The sequence below is a fragment of the Squalius cephalus genome, assembly GCF_949319135.1.
Source record: "Squalius cephalus genome assembly, chromosome: 2".
Lineage (NCBI taxonomy): Eukaryota > Metazoa > Chordata > Actinopteri > Cypriniformes > Leuciscidae > Squalius > Squalius cephalus.
Genome location: NC_137123.1, coordinates 57,072,648 through 57,089,163, shown reverse-complemented (window position 1 = coordinate 57,089,163; position 16,516 = coordinate 57,072,648). Strand labels below are relative to the sequence as shown.

Sequence of the window (16,516 nt, the reverse complement as noted above, 5' to 3'; positions counted from 1 at the left end):
GCTGATTATAACTCCTCTTAGGTTACCTTGCTGACCAGTGATAATCATCTCTGCATTATTGTAGTGCAGGCCCTAGAAAAGACAACTTGACCTAATTCATCAGAGAAGATATTCTCTCATGTAATTTAATGAATGACTTCTCAAATTTCTTTGAATGTTCTCAGATTGCATTTTCTTTTTCTGAGCACAAGTTGTATTTTTCAAACAGATGTATTCTATAAGGAGCCTGCCTACTGTCAGCTACAGAGCAAAAAGGGAAGGAGATGGAGTTGAGGACATGACACAAATGGAGTATGTCAGCATAAATATACATAGTAATGTATGTGTAAAGTTGATCATTAGATTCAAAATAAATAATTCTTCCTCCATTTCTTGCAGAGAGCTTTCTGAGGCAGCAGTATTGATAAACCTGAAGAGTCGCTTTGATCAAGAGCTTATCTATGTGAGTCTTGCATTCATGTCCCAGTAAGCATACATCACCAAAATGTCTCCTAGTTCTTATTACTTTGTACAAACATTTAATAAATATATTTTTTAAGTATTCACATACAATCAACAACTGCTTAAGGATGTTCTTATGCTTTAAAAATGCTTCCAGATAAATATGCACAAGAATAGATATGCTCACATACATGTGACATTAGGGACTATACAGTCCCTTGTCTTTGCAAAATTCTCGACAGAAGCACTTAATGTTACGCCATAATGTTACGTTACAGAAAATGCTTCACTGGACTGGCCAATTAGCAGAATAACTTTGACTTAATTTTGATATGAAATGTTTGATTATATGTTTTTCTTAATAATGTGAATAGACCTTTAGCACTTTTATTCAAATCTCTTGTGAACCTAACTACATTATGAATTTCCTTTTTCTTCTAAGCAGACATACATTGGCAGTATTCTGGTATCTGTGAATCCATACCAGCTATTTAACATCTATGGCACTGATATGGTTCTGCAGTACGAGGGCCATGGCTTGGGAGATAACCCACCGTGAGTCACAACAACACAATCATAACTATTCTCAATACATTTTCTTATTTGTCAACTCCTGGTAGAAGCTTGCCCAGTTTGGCAGATAAGATAACATGCTTTCATTCTTGAAAACCATGAACAAAATTACACAAACTAGAAGAAAATACAGAACAGGCATTAAAGACATTTATAATGTTACAAAAGATGTCTATAAATAGCTGTTTTCAACAATAATAAGAAATGTTTCTTGAGCAGCAAATCAGCATATTAGAGAATGATTTCTGAAGGATCATGTGACACTGAAGAATGGAGTAATGATGCTGAAAGTTCAGCTTGGCCATCACAGCAATACATTATATTTTAAAATATATTCAAATAACCCAGTTATTTTAAATTGTAATAATATTTCACAATTTATTGTTTTTACTGTATTTTGGATCAAGTTAATACAGCCTTGGTGAGCATAAAAGACTTCTTTCTAAAGAATAAAAGTATCTTACTGACCCTAAACTTTTGAATGGTAGTGTACATTAAAAGTCTGAGAAAGAAGGGATCATTAAGATGAAGATTTTATCCTCCATCCATTTACAATACTTTGTGATTATTGTTACCTCCAAAAACTGACAGTATGTAGATCTACTCTCTTATACATGTTTGTTTTCAGTCATCTCTTTGCCATTGCAAACATTGCCTACACAACAATGATGGACATCATGCGAAACCAGTGCATCATTATCAGGTCAGGTGATAGCATGTGTGTGTCAATTGCAGAGGATGTAATAATACACTGATATGTTGTATCAGTGAAATGTTTGTATTGTAGTGGGGAAAGTGGTTCTGGAAAGACAGAGGCGACCAAACTGGTTCTGAGGTACCTCACTGCTATTCACCATAAGAGGAACATTACACAACAGGTACATGTGTAGGATTATAAAGTACACACTGAATTTTCTTAATAGACAATTATACACCTACGTACACCTCTTTACACTTGCTGTGATTTCGCCAGGTAGGATATGTTATTGGATCAACATCCTTGATGGCCCTGGAACAACATTTTTAGGGATAAGGAGAGGGATGGAGTTGGGGCTTGAAAAGCACATAACAAAATTGGCAAAACTTCAAAAAATAAATTAAGATATAAAAATAAATACTATAAAGGTATTTAAATAATACTAAAATAACACTGTTAGTGATAGGGTATCTTTGGTAGATGTGTTGTTCCAGGTCCAACAAAAGATGTTGATCCAGGAACAAGTCATACTTCGCAAAATCATAGGCAGCAAGTGCATATTATAGAGTACATTTCTGGAACCACAAAATTTAGTTTGAATCAATGCATATGATGTATGCAGTGTTTGTTAATGAATGTATAATCTGTCTTTTTGTTTTTCTATTTAATGCTTTCGTCTATACAGATTGAGGTAAATCTGTGAAATTATTTTATTTGCTGATAGCCTAATAACTCTATCCTAGTAAACTTTGCTGCATACATCTGTAAGTAAGTTTTAGCTTCTTAATATCCAGATTCTAGAGGCAGCTCCTCTTTTAGAGTCGTTTGGGAATGCTAAGACGGTCCGGAATGATAACTCCAGTCGCTTTGGGAAATTTGTGGAGGTCTTTTTGGAGGAGTGAGTATTTTTTATATATATATATATTGTACATTACTTCTGTTCCGAACAGTGAAAAACTCTTTCACGCTATGTTAAATAGACTGTTTGAATGTTACATTGCGTAACTCTTTAACGTCTCTCAAGCCTGAAATTGTTGCTTGAGAGGCAACACTGTAAGGGAACTAGATCTGTACCGCCTGACCTTGTGTGAAAGTAGGACAGTAAGGTTGCTATTTTACCTCTGAATGCTAAGAGAGGAAGAGAGATGGAAAGAGAATTGAGAAGGTACAGGTAGAGCCAAAGATAGTTCATACACAAGACCAATCTGTGTGTATTGTTGTCCGTATCAGAGGGGTGATCAGTGGTGCCATAACCTCGCAGTATCTACTGGAGAAGTCCAGGATCGTTTTTCAGGTTGGTTGTTTCTTTTCCTTTTAACTTGGAAAAGGCTAAAAGAGCCCTGTATTTATCACTGACATTTGGGACCTTATCTGAACTGTGTCTGTGTGTGTGTGTGTGTGTGTGTGTGTGTGCAGGCCAAAGATGAGAGAAACTACCACATCTTTTATGAGATGCTGGCTGGACTTCCTACTCACATGAAACGGGCCTTCTACCTACAGGAGGCTGAAACCTATTACTACCTGAACCAGGTACATGCAGACATATACAAATGCAAGTTGCCAAGACACTGAAAAATAAGTAGACAAATATAGGCAAATCATTTAGATGATAAATTATTAAAAGGTAATTGTTTCTTTTGAAGGATTTTAGCTTGCACTACTGTTCAAAAAATTGGTAAGCTTCTCTTATGCTCACCAAGGCTGCATTTATTTGATCAAAAATACAGTACAATTTTGAAATATGATTACAATTTAAAAATAACTTCAATTGAACTGCAATTTAATAATTTATCTAGTCACACGATCCTTCAGAAATCATTCTAATATGCTGATTTGCTGCTCAAAAAAACATTTCTTATCACTGTTTTTTTTTTTCAGGATTCTTTGATGAATAGAAAGTTCAAAAGAACAGCAATTGTTTGCAATAGAAACATTATAAATGTATTTACTTTCACTTCAAATGAATGCGTCCTTTTTGATAAAAAAAAAAAAAAAAAAAAAAAACAGTTCTTTCAAAAATAATTCTTACTGACCCCAAACTTTTGAACAGTAGTGTATATTTCTGGTATATTTTAAGAATATCATATTATTATATTTTATTAATATCATTATTATCTAGATCTCCTTTGCTAAATCAAATGTGAACCTATATTGTGTAAAAGTGCTTATATAATTATGTCATGTTGATGTAATTTAGGGTGGTAACTGTGAGATCAGTGGGAAAGATGATGGGGAGGACTTCAGGAGGCTACAGAGTGCCATGGAAATTCTCCACTTCAGTCCTGAAGACCAGAGCAGCATATTCAGAGTGCTGTCGTCCATACTGCACATGGGCAATGTCTTTTTCCATAGAGTAGAGGTACTGACTGTGCAAATTAACATTTGAAAATTTCCTTTCACTTTTGTTTGCACACCAAGCCTATAATAATAAAAAAAAATGCACAATTTTAAGAATGTCACTGTGTTCCAGCTCTTCCCATTTGTCACACAACAATGTTTGTAGATTAAATATTTTACCTTTTAAATAGCAGTTTTCTTGATTGTACATTTATGTAAATATAGCGAACATATATGGACAATGTAACGAGTCTTGTGGACCGTGTGCTTTGGGTTCTCGGTCTCAGACAGAAGTGCAGGAGACAGCTGGTGTGGTGAGCACTCAGGAGATTCGTGCAGTAGCCGATCTGTTGCAGATTTCTCCAGAGGGTCTGCAGAAAGCCATCACCTTCAAAGTGACGGTACATACACGTTTACATAAACAATAATCCATAATGTGCTCTGAAAAACAGCATGTACACTGTTAGATCTGTGTTTCCATGAAGAACCTTTAACATCCATGGAATCTTTCCATTGCCCAAAAGGTTCTTTATAGTGGAAAAAAGGTTCTTAAAATGTTCTTCACTCTAAGAAAAAGTTCTTTTAAGAACTGTTCACTGGAAGGTTCTTTGGGGAACTGAAAATGGATCTTCTATGGCATTGTTGAAATACACTTTTATTTTTAAGTGTAGTATTTTTGGCCACTTTCATTTTTAAACATATTGATTTCATGGGGAAGCCAGACTCAAACTCACATCACCCATGGGTCCTATATATATCCTATATATTTTCCAACGCATTTGCGAACACCTAGGGCAGAAATAAAGAGAAAAGAAACATTGTAATGACATGTAAGCAGGTTGCTGTTAAAGAGTTCCAGTAACCTAATTTAATCATTCTGAGTTCAGCTCTATGGAAACCACAGTAATCTAATCAAGGGTTGCTCAGTGCTTGAGTAATCTTAACACCTAATAGCTTGCTCACTGCCAGGTTAGCTTGACATTACATCATACAATGAAGGTTAACAAGGACAGACGAGATGACATCAGGTCAGTTGTATTTCTATAGCATTGTCAGACCTGCAATTAACGAATTAAATCCCTGTAGGGGGGGGGGGGTGTCTGGGGACGTCCTCCCCCATAAGAAAACTTTTGTGATTTTAACATGTAAACGAAGCATTCTGGTGCACTCTGAGAAGAACATAAAGGGAAAAGACAACATTTGCATTCATTGAAGTAAAAAAAAAAAACATGGGCTGGACATTGACACAAACTTCACAGTTCAATTCGATTTCGATTCACAAGCTTTTGATCCGGTTTCGATTATTTTTAGGCCTATCAGGTGCAGTCCAGGCAAATTTCCTCAAGAAAAAAAGATATCTTTAAACTAATGCTGTAAACTATACAGCTTTGAAAAGTGACTAGTTTGGAGGTATGGTTATTCAGAATACCAGAATAAAAAAAAATACATTAATACCCTTAATAAGCACATTTCGCCCCTAATGCAAATTTTAATTGTATAATATTCATATGCCATGGTAGTATTTGTTGTACTACCTTTAATTCAGGCTGATTTTTCACCAAAAAAATAAATTAAAAATCAGGAATAAATTAAACATTTTTTATTCTGGTATGTTTAAAAACAAAAAGAAGCAAGACTGTATAATTGTAATGAATAAAATGTATTAATAGTAATGAAAGAAAACAAATTTACAATAATAGGAATTCTAAAAACACTACAAAGTAATATATCTGGATGCATGAAAATTATCATAGTTTTCATATATATATTATATATCTTTTCATTTTTTGGGACGAAATGTGACATGGAGGTTTTTTGTTGTTGTTGAAAATTTTAACACGCTCTAAGCATTTTTTATGTTAGCTTTATTCAAACAGAGGTGTTACATGAATACAGTGTGATTTGTTAGTGTGTTTGTGGTTTGTGTCATGTTGCTCATTTAATAAGTAAAGCTCTGCTATCCAGAGCTCACAGGTTTGTGTTTACACCACTTACTTGGATCAGCTGTCACATAACACTGTCTCAATTGCACACACTCACTGTGACAGTACAAGTGACATAACGTGTGTGTGTGTGTGTGTGTCTGTGTCAGACTAGCTTGTCTGCTTTCTCTGACTTATTAAATGATTTTTTAAAACATATACAGTAACTAAGCAGTGTGTTATTTGGTTTTGCCACAGGAGGCTATGAGAGAGAAGATATACACTCCCCTCTCAGTAGAAAGTGCTATGGATGCCAGGTACTCATTATGAGACATTTTCTAGTTATCTGCAATAGCTTGATTTTTCACTGCATTTTAAGTATGTATTTCTATTTCTCCATCGCAGAGATGCCGTTGCCAAGATCCTTTATTCCTTGCTCTTTCAATGGCTGACAGAACGTATCAATGGACGGGTCTACCCCAGGAATGAGGCTCTGTCCATATCTTTACTGGATATATATGGGTTTGAGGTATACACTGACATAAAGGTCTTTTTACATTTAATACTTTACATTTTTACATAAAGGTCAAATGTGCAGTTTTTATTATTTTTTAGGAATTTAGACCTTCTAAATTGCATATAAATTGCATATATCTTCATGTCATCTTGGTCTGTATTGTCCAGAGCTTGATGTTCAACAGCTTTGAGCAGCTCTGTATCAACTATGCCAATGAGACACTGCAGTTCTTCTTCAGCAAAATTATTTTCAAACTGGAGCAGGTGAGAATTACTGTGTACACCATCATTTAGAAGTTTGGGGTCATGGGATGTTTTTGAAAGTCTCATGTGCTCACCAAGGCTGCATTTATTTGATAAAATACAGTAAAAACTTAAATAGCTGTTTTCTACCAAATATAGTTTGAAAAGTAATTTATCCCTGTGATGGTGGCAAAGCTGAATTTCCAGTCTCCAGAGTCACATGATCCTTCAGAAATCATTGTAATCTGAGGATTTGGTGCTGAAGAATCATTTATTGTTATCAATGATAAAAATGGTTGTGCTGTTTACATTCATTTTTAATTATTAATAATATATTTTTTTATTTTTGTTTAGGATTCTATAATGAATAGAAAGTTCAAAAGAACAGCATTTATTTGAAATAGAAATCTTTTCAGAAATCTGTCAGTTTTGACCAATTTAATGTATCAGTTCTGAATAAAGTATTATTTCTTTAAAACAAAAATCTCACTGACCCCAACTTTTTGAACAGTAGTATATGTAGATTTTGATTGTGATTTCTTTGAAATATTAATTCCAAAAATATAACAGCAGAGCACACTCTCTTTCTGCGTGTCTGCAGGAAGAGTACATTCGAGAGCAAATCAACTGGAAAGAACTGATCTTCACTGACAACCAGGCATGCATAGACCTTATCGCTGCAAAGCCCCATGGGATACTCCGCATCCTCGATGATCAGAGCTGCTTTCCACAGGTTAGACACTTGGTATTTCAATGTTGCATTGGGATAAATTAAGGAAACCTGGTATGTTAACACCACATGTTTTAACATTTGTTGACAGGCCACTGACAACACCTTCCTTCAGAAGTGCCACTATCATCATGGAAACAACCCCCTTTACTCCAAGCCAAAAATGCCACTGCCAGAGTTTACTGTCCATCACTATGCTGGCCGTGTAACTTACCAGGTAATAGAAATCACAAAATGCACAGGCAGTATATTAATTAGACATTTAAGTCATGTCAAAGCTTAGAGGTCATTGCTAATTAATTTACCATTAGTAATGGAGGTTTTAATGTTGCCAGCCTGTCTAAAGAGAATCTCATACTGATTTTAGATCCATAAGTTTCTGGATAAGAACTTCGATCAGGTTCGGCAGGAAGTATTGGATCTGTTTATGCAGAGCCAGAACCGAGTGAGTCCAAGTATCTCCATGCATGCATCTGTAGTGTGTGTTTTGTGTGTATGTGAAAGCATATCCTATTTTTCATCTCTAAAAGAATAAAGAAAATAAGTGAGAAGATATGAGTTAGAAGTCACAATTTCCTCTGCTTATGCATATGATTCTTTTTTTCCCCTTTTTTTTATGAATGTGAATGTATGTTTCTAATATACATATGTGTGTGTGTTTTCTAGATGGTGTCCAATCTCTTCATAAAGCATGCTGAGATGCTGAATCAGCAAAAAGGAGCAATGAACAGGAACAGCACAGTGACTCGGAGATATCAGCCCTCTACTGTGGCCGCCAAGTTCCAGCAATCACTACAAGAGCTCCTTGACAAAATGGAGAGGTCTTGTACACTCATAAACACAAAGAGATGTACAATATTACACATGGATATCAGCAGCACATACACATACATTCATATATTTGTTTCTCCTGATTATGTGTCTTTGGCGGAATTTATTTAGTTATATCTCCTGTTCTTCTCACTTTTTTCAGGTGCAACCCTTTTTTTGTGCGCTGCATAAAGCCAAATAATAACAAGGTATGGGCAGACATTAGGCAAGCATCACTATCACTGTTTTATTAGGTACTTAGGTTTAACAATTTAACTTCACTGCAGCACCCACATTTCCTTCGGACAATTTACACTACTAATAATTAAGATTAATCTTATTGAACATTGTAGCATTGTGAAATATTATCACAATTTAAAATAACTATTTTGCATTTTAATATATTTCAAAATGTTTTTTTTTTTTCTTTGATGGCAAATTTCAATTCAGCAGCCATAACTCTATTCTTCAGTGTCACATGATCCTTCAAAAAATTATGAATAAAAATGAATAAAAAAAAAATATTCATTTTATTAATAATAATTATAATAACAATAATATCAGTGTTGAATATATAATATTTTTGTAATACTTTCAGGGTTCTTTGATGAATACAAAGTTCAATGAACAGAATTTATTTATTATACATGTCTTTACTGTCACTTTTGATCAATTTAATGCATCTTTGCTGAATAAAAGTGCTACTTTTCTTACTTACCCCAAACCTTTGAATTGTAGTTTATCACAGTTTCCACAAAAATATTAAGCAGCACAAATGTTTTCAACATAGATACTAATAAAAAAAAATTTCTTAAGCTGCAAATCAGCATATTAGAATGATTTCTGAAGGATCATGTGACACTGAAGGCTGGAGTAATGATGCTGAAAATTCAGCCATCACAGGAATAAATGACATTTTATAATCTATTACAATTACAATATCATTGTTTTTACTGTATTTCTATTTTTGCTTACTCATATATTTGTGTTATCACTCTAATGTGTATTTGAAATAAATGTATTTGTGTGTCCATTCAGGACCCTGGTGTATTTGACCCTGAGTTGGTCGCTACTCAGCTCAGATATTCGGGAATCTGGGACACAATCCGCATCAGGAAGGAAGGCTATCCAGTCAGAGTGCCGTTCCATAAATTCTTAAACAGGTATCCTACTCAACAGCTGGTGCTTGTTACTTATGGGTGCAGTGACATATGGGGCCCTATTTTAACGATCTAAGCGCATAAGTTCACTTAGGGTGTGTCCGAATCCACTTTTGCTAGTTTAACGACGAAAAAAATGGTCGGAAAGGGTTGTCCCTATTCTCATGATGAGTAATGGGTGTGTTTGGGGATTTACGTGTGTTAAACCAATCAGTGTCTCATCTCCCATTTCCTTTAAATGCCAGTTGCGCTCGCGCCATGGCAGATTTGTTATTTACATGACAGAATTTGATAGTGGAAAGACCGAACGCGTCTCCAGAGCACAAACTGAACTGCTCGTGTGTGAGGTAAAAGTGCGCAAGCAGACCATCTACGGGACAAGCCGGATTACATCATATTTTTATGTACACAATAATAATCTTTTACATTGTAATCCTTTTATTTTAAATATTTGGGATGTTTGTGTGCTGCTGTGCGTCCCTGTGTGTGTAATAAGCAGAGTGTACACGCGTTGTGGACCCGCCTATAGGCGCACATTACTAACACGCTCATTAAATAACAAAACATAACGCAGTCTTAACATAATGCGTCAGAACACACCTCGTTTTCAGACCAGCACGCCCATGGGCGCACAAATGGGCACAAATGCATTTGCTATTTAAACAACGTAGCGCAGGATGTGAAAATGATAACTGCGTCAGGCTGAAACTAGCAAAAACACTTGCATCGTGCTTGGCGCTGCATTGTGCCGGGTGTAAGATAGGGCCCTTAGTCTGTAATCTAGTCTAGTGATATAAATAGACGTACACATGCCAGTGTATAGAATACAAATCCTATAATAAATTATCTCTGCCAATGTGTCCCCAGGTACAAAGCCCTGCTGGGAATGAAGAAGCCACCACCTCCAGATGGAGATAACTGTGTCATTATGTTAATGAAGCTCTGCCCAATCAACAAAGGAGATTATCAAGTGGGTGTGTCAAAGGTAAGCAGAATAATTAAACATTGCACTTGTAAAGATGCCCAAATTTGGCTTTCTTCAAAAAACAGACACTTTTACATTGTATAATGTTTGTTTTAATAGTGTTTTTTTATTCTTAGATCTTTCTAAAGGAGGAAGTGAATCAGTTATTGGAGAGTAAACGTGATCGTATGAGGCATGTAGCTGCACTGACCCTTCAGCGTTATATACGGATGTATTTTGTCCGGAAAAATTTCCTCAAGTTCCGATTGGACATGACAAATCTTCAGGCTCACTGTAAGGGCTACCTGGCCAGGTAAACTACTACCTATTGCCTGTAACTTAACTTCAATGCTGTGTCATTTGTAATGTGATTTACAGCTAGAGAATCCAAATAGAGTCCGGGTCATGATGTGAAGTTCAGGGATTTGAACCCAACAGGAAAAACTTGTCAACGCCAGCTTTTGGCTGCGTTTACACTGGAACAAAAAAATCAGATTTTTTTGCTCACATCTTTCACAGATCAGATATCGTTTTTTTTTTTAATTCAAATCCATTCTGGGCCACCTCCACATGTGGTTTTTCAAATTTGCCCATAAAGATTATTTCACTTCATAATTCTAAATTTAACGAAAGCTACTGTTGTTTTTATCCATTCAGTCAAATATTTGTGCTGCGAACATCAATGACAGCTGTAACTTTTCCATGCTGGCAAGTGATCATGGTATAAAAAAACACCTAACATGAATATAATAAAACTTTATATACAGCCATTGAAAACCTGTGGATCAACCATGTCGCTAAAAGTGATCACCAATAAAAATCATTCTATAGTTGGGTGAGGATTAAAGTAAACGCAGATATTGGATATGAGTAATTAAAAAAAAATGGATTTGGTCAAAATATCAGATCTGTGCAATAACCTTGCAGTGTAAATGCAGCCTTTGATTGTCGCTGCTTCAAGATTTCTAGCTGGTTAAAATTGGACATTAACTGGTCATTAGCTGGCCTAAGCTATGTTTAGGTGCTTGATCACTTGGACAACCAGCTACTTCAATTCAATTCACATTTATTTGTACTACACTTTTCACAATATCGTTTCAAAGCAGCTTTACAGAAAATGAATGTCTTCCACTAAATCCATTACTTGAACACAGGCACCTCTGAAAACAGATCACTATAAATTGTAATGTATTTCAGAAATGTACATGTACAAATCATGCAGTTAGTTAACATCATGTATTAATTTAAGGCAGAAACAATTATCTCATTGAAGTAATTATTACAAGCTAGAAAGGATGAAGTCGATCTGGCAGACCCGACCATCTCAGATAACCTCGTTAGCACTGGTAGACCACTTTGATTAAACTGGCTGAGCTGGATAACCATGATCTTGACCACCTTATGATCTGTTTTTTTGGCAGGGAGAGATATTTTTGTACAAAAAATCAATATGTTACAGTAAGATCAATGAAACTGAGTGTTATATGTCATTGAAATGGCTGAAACTTCCCTCACTCTCTTTGTGCCTTTTAGGCGACGGTTTCTGCGAATGCGTATAAACCTGATCAGGCACCGTGCAATGATCCGACTTATTGTCAATCGCAAAAGATACATCAGGGTACGTTACATAATAGGGATGCACCTATACCGATAACCGATAGTTAGATCAGCTAACCGATATATTGGCCGATAAATCTAAATAAAAAAATGTATTATAATGATTGAGAGCCTGATTATAAAAACAAATGTCTCACTAGTAAAAGCCATGTCCCAAGCACACAATTGTAATGTTCTCATTATAATTTTTTGTAGCCTATGTGACAGCACATGTTGCACTTGCACTGTATTTTCAGTTTTTTAAGTGATTCCAATCATATTTTAAGCAATTCAAATCAATCATGGCGAACAGTGCACATCTGAAGTGTCTCAGCTGAAGGAAATAATCCATTATTTATCGGCTTTAATATATCGGCAAAATTTTCTTATCGGGCCGATAACGATAACATTAAAACTGAACATATATCGGCAGATACCGATATGGTTGCCGATATATCGTGCATCCCTATTACCTTATAATAAGTTCCAATCATTACTTCACCAATACTAAAGTGTCTAATGCAATTAATATAAGTTCACATTCGAGTTTTTTATGCTTTACTTTTGCTTATGGTTTTGTTACAGTACAACATCTACTTAGCGAGAAGAGCAGAAGAGGAGAGGAGAAGGATTGAACTGGTAAAAGAACTGTCTGTGCTCATTTTTATTTAAGGACCAATTAGGAACAATTATGTATATATTATCGCCCTGATGATTGAGGTTGTATCATAAGGCCCATTTGCAGTTCATATTTTAATATATTAAACTTTCAAACTGTTCTTTAGATTTCAGTTTTTGTAAATAGCCAGCCAAACATTTTCCACTTTTCTTAATGAGAGATTCTATGTTGTGTTTTCTCTTTTCTGTAGGAGCGAACAAGCAGGGAGGTGGTAAATGTGACTCAGCTAGTTATTCCTGCAGAGTTGGGAGGATTGTTACAGGCCACAGCAGGTTATTAACAATTTCCCAGTGTGTCTTCCTTATTATTAATAATGTCTGCTGAGGCAAAATCACTATTATTATTATTATTGTTCAAGCTTTGATCAAAACCTTTATCCCATATTAAACTGTGGCACATAGCTTTTCCCCCACTGTTTATGCTACAGATGTGAATGATACCTCAAATCATGCTGCTGGTTAAGGAGAGATGTGCTATTATTTTTCTGAGTGCTCTGACTTATCTGTCCAGCAGATTATACAAATTCATTGAAATTGAGAAAATGGAAAGATGTGCTTTTACTTTTCTGACAGCAGATGATAAATATGAATTTAAAATTGATCTAGTAAACAACCACCCAGAACATCCTTACAACTTAGGTCTATTTTAGTTAACTAAAACTAAAATAAAAAATAATTAAAACTATATAGACATATTGGTTGCACTTTATTTTACAGTACGTGCACTTTCAATGTACTTAGACACAAGTACTAAGTAGTGTAAGGTAATTACATGGGTTAAGTTAAGGTTTACGGGTAGGTTCAGGGTTAGTGCATAGTTAGATTCATTACTACAATAAGTACATAGTATGTTCATGTGAAACAGGACTGTAAACTAAAGTGGTACCAACATATTAAACAAAAAATAAAACAGACAAAAATACACAGCAAAATTTCTAAAAATAAAAATAAAATGAAATCAGAAAATAAAACAATGAAAACTAATTCAAAATAATAATAAAAACTATATTAGTATCTCAATTATATTAAATAACACTCAGTGCAGTACCAGTCAGATTTTGCATTCCTCCCATTATAATCAACAAAGCTGTCTAGTTTGTAATGTTGCAGTTGAAATAAAAAAATGATGCACAGACATGATGCAAAACTAGGCATTACTTTACCTAATAATTTTGACATAATATTAAACCTATGTTTTGCCTTTTGTTTTGTTTTTAGCTGGAAGGGAGCGTCATTCAGACTGCTTGGCTCTGGTTCAGGCTCCTAGAATACAGACGGACCCCCAACTCACTCTTCCACTGGACATCAACAACTATTTGATGACCAAATATATACGCACACATTTCAGGGTGAATGTCCTGCCTGCTAACACACACACACACTCATAATACTCACAATTAACTCACATTAAGGACATAATGCAGTACATTTTGTCTAAATTTTTTCTTTCTTTTGTGTAGGAATTGCAGTTCGGGATGCTAACAGCACCGCTGGAAAACTCACTGACCCGTCTAGAAGATGATCTGAAACAGGATGCTCTAGATGTGTTTATACTGGTAATGTTACCTTTACAAATCCAGTCTCATTATCAGTCACCCTTTGTAAGTCTCATATCTGTTTCATATCTGTTTTGATTGACAGATTTTGAGGTTCATGGGAGATCCAAACCTGAATGGAGCTCAAGAAAACCTATTTGGAAATTATATAATTCAGAGAGGCCTTGCCACTCCACCAATCAGAGATGAGATCCTAGCGCAGATAGCCAATCAGGTGTGGCGGAATGAAAACAGCAGAAATGCAGAGAGAGGCTGGCTGTTGATGGCTGCCTGTTTGAGTTCCTTTGCCCCATCTGAGAAGATGGAGAAATATCTGCTAAAGTGAGAGAATGCACAAATGAACATACAAACACACACAAATCAAAAGTTTGGTGTCACTAAGATTTTTGAAAGAAATCTCTTATGCTCACCTAAGGCTGCATTTATTTAATTAAAAATTATTGTGAAATATTATATTATTACTATTTAAAATAACTGTTTTCTATTTTAATGAATTTTAAAATATAATCTGAAAGCTGAATTTTTAGCATCATTACTCCAGTCTTCAGTGTCACATGATCCTTCAGAAATCATTCTCCTGCTTAAGAAACATTACTTATCATTAATCTAATGCAAATGAAAGTATTCATTTCTTTCAAAAAGAATCTTACTGAACCCAAGTCAAAGCACATCACTGATGCATATTTTGTACAACAATGCTGTAGGATAAGTTCTGTTCAGGGACATGGAGCTAGAGCCAATGTGAGATTTAGCAGTTAAATAACTGTCTCTCCCTCTGTCTCTGTCAGATTTGTGTCAGACTATGCTCTGAATGGCTTTAAGGCTCTGTGCCAACACAAACTCATCCAAGCCATGCAGAAATCCCACCTAGTCCCTGAAGCATCTCGAACATACCCTCCATCCCTGCTAGAGTGGACTGCCACCCGCAAAAAAGCACACATGGTTCTCCAGGTGCACTGTTTTGATGGTAAGACCCTATTAGTGTTTTCTTACATGTGTAACAAAGTAAAGAGGATACATGTACACCGTGAACAAAACAGCATCGTTAACTATGAGCAAAATTTCAGCAGATTTCAGACTAAAACTGATTTTTATCATCTTTTCCTGTTCAGACTCATTTAGGATGGTGCCACATTTCTTCAGATTTGCTTTTTAAACCCGAAGAATAATATGGATCAAAAATTCCTCTCTTAAAATGAGAAATAACACTAAAATAACTCAAAAATGTTAAACTAAATATGTTTTCCATTGAGTGCATTACATGTTACTGCCTCAAAAAAAGTATTTTAGTATTTCATGCATGACATACATCCTCAATCATTAAATATGGCCAAATTATCCCAAAATTGTCGCAAATTCTAAAAGTACCAGAAGTTACTAATACTAAAAGTTACTTGATCAACCGACAATAATATCCAGTGATGCAAGCTACCTTTTTGTCAAATTTCGCCGTTTTGAATTTAAAATAAAGGCTATAATTACATGATTCATCTAAATCGTAACTGAATATGACAAGACAAGAAATATTAATGGAGCTGTTTTTGGTTAGACATGATTCTTGACTATTTCCACAGTTGGGTTTTAAAACTGCCTTACAGTTCCACACTAAGCCACAGTGTTTCTGAACGAGACGTAAGTGGTGCTGTTTTCCCTCTTTTTATATCCCCTCTATTTATTTAAATAGCACTTTATCCAATACACATTGTTTCAAAGCAGCTTCACGGTAATAAACTGATTCATAACAGAATCATTGATGCAAACTTCATCAAATATTAGACAAATTCAAATTCTGCAGCTCTACAGATGACAATAGTGTATTTTTCAGCTGAGGTCAGTTCAGTGTTGATTCAGTTCAGTTCTGTTTAAAGATGTGTTATGTTATTCATCTCAGATCAGTTCAATTACAGTGTCAATGTTGTAAAATTAATCAATTATGAAACAAAGTTGATTCAGATATAAAGCAGCTCTACAGAAGACAGTGTCATCATCCAGCTCAATTCAGTTCGAGTTTCTGTTCTCGTCCAATAGTGTCAGTGCACTCTCTCTCTCTTTTCTCAATTTCCTGTCCCACTTTCTGCTGTCTCTCTCAAATAATGCTAATGTCAGGTCAGGAGGCAAATCAGGACTGGTGTCATCTGTCTATCCTTTCCTCTAATCTATTTAATCTCTTCTTCTGTCATTCTCTATATCTTTCTTTCAGCCTCTCCTCTTTCATCTAATCTTGCTCACTCTCTCCGTCACTCTGCTTTATTTTACTCCTCCTCTCATCCAGTTACACTGTCTCTCTGTCCTC

The 16,516-nt window shown here is 35.3% G+C and overlaps 1 protein-coding gene across 1 annotated transcript in view; it reads left to right on the top strand.

The window, feature by feature from the left end:
• Positions 1-16,516, top strand: part of myo15ab (myosin XVAb) — a 48,497-nt gene that overhangs the window by 7,604 nt on the left and 24,377 nt on the right. The window contains exons 3-29 of the mRNA XM_079855858.1: positions 209-291; positions 379-442; positions 887-996; positions 1,643-1,717; positions 1,802-1,898; positions 2,506-2,609; positions 2,942-3,005; positions 3,128-3,241; positions 3,909-4,064; positions 4,336-4,449; positions 6,229-6,287; positions 6,376-6,517; positions 7,331-7,462; positions 7,551-7,676; positions 7,827-7,904; positions 8,126-8,280; positions 8,433-8,478; positions 9,308-9,432; positions 10,297-10,414; positions 10,531-10,706; positions 11,927-12,011; positions 12,575-12,628; positions 12,859-12,940; positions 13,886-14,016; positions 14,128-14,223; positions 14,309-14,544; positions 15,012-15,190. Of these exons, the coding sequence (XP_079711984.1) occupies positions 209-291; positions 379-442; positions 887-996; positions 1,643-1,717; positions 1,802-1,898; positions 2,506-2,609; positions 2,942-3,005; positions 3,128-3,241; positions 3,909-4,064; positions 4,336-4,449; positions 6,229-6,287; positions 6,376-6,517; positions 7,331-7,462; positions 7,551-7,676; positions 7,827-7,904; positions 8,126-8,280; positions 8,433-8,478; positions 9,308-9,432; positions 10,297-10,414; positions 10,531-10,706; positions 11,927-12,011; positions 12,575-12,628; positions 12,859-12,940; positions 13,886-14,016; positions 14,128-14,223; positions 14,309-14,544; positions 15,012-15,190 (3,001 nt within the window). The remainder of the gene's footprint in view (positions 1-208; positions 292-378; positions 443-886; positions 997-1,642; positions 1,718-1,801; positions 1,899-2,505; positions 2,610-2,941; positions 3,006-3,127; positions 3,242-3,908; positions 4,065-4,335; positions 4,450-6,228; positions 6,288-6,375; positions 6,518-7,330; positions 7,463-7,550; positions 7,677-7,826; positions 7,905-8,125; positions 8,281-8,432; positions 8,479-9,307; positions 9,433-10,296; positions 10,415-10,530; positions 10,707-11,926; positions 12,012-12,574; positions 12,629-12,858; positions 12,941-13,885; positions 14,017-14,127; positions 14,224-14,308; positions 14,545-15,011; positions 15,191-16,516) is intronic.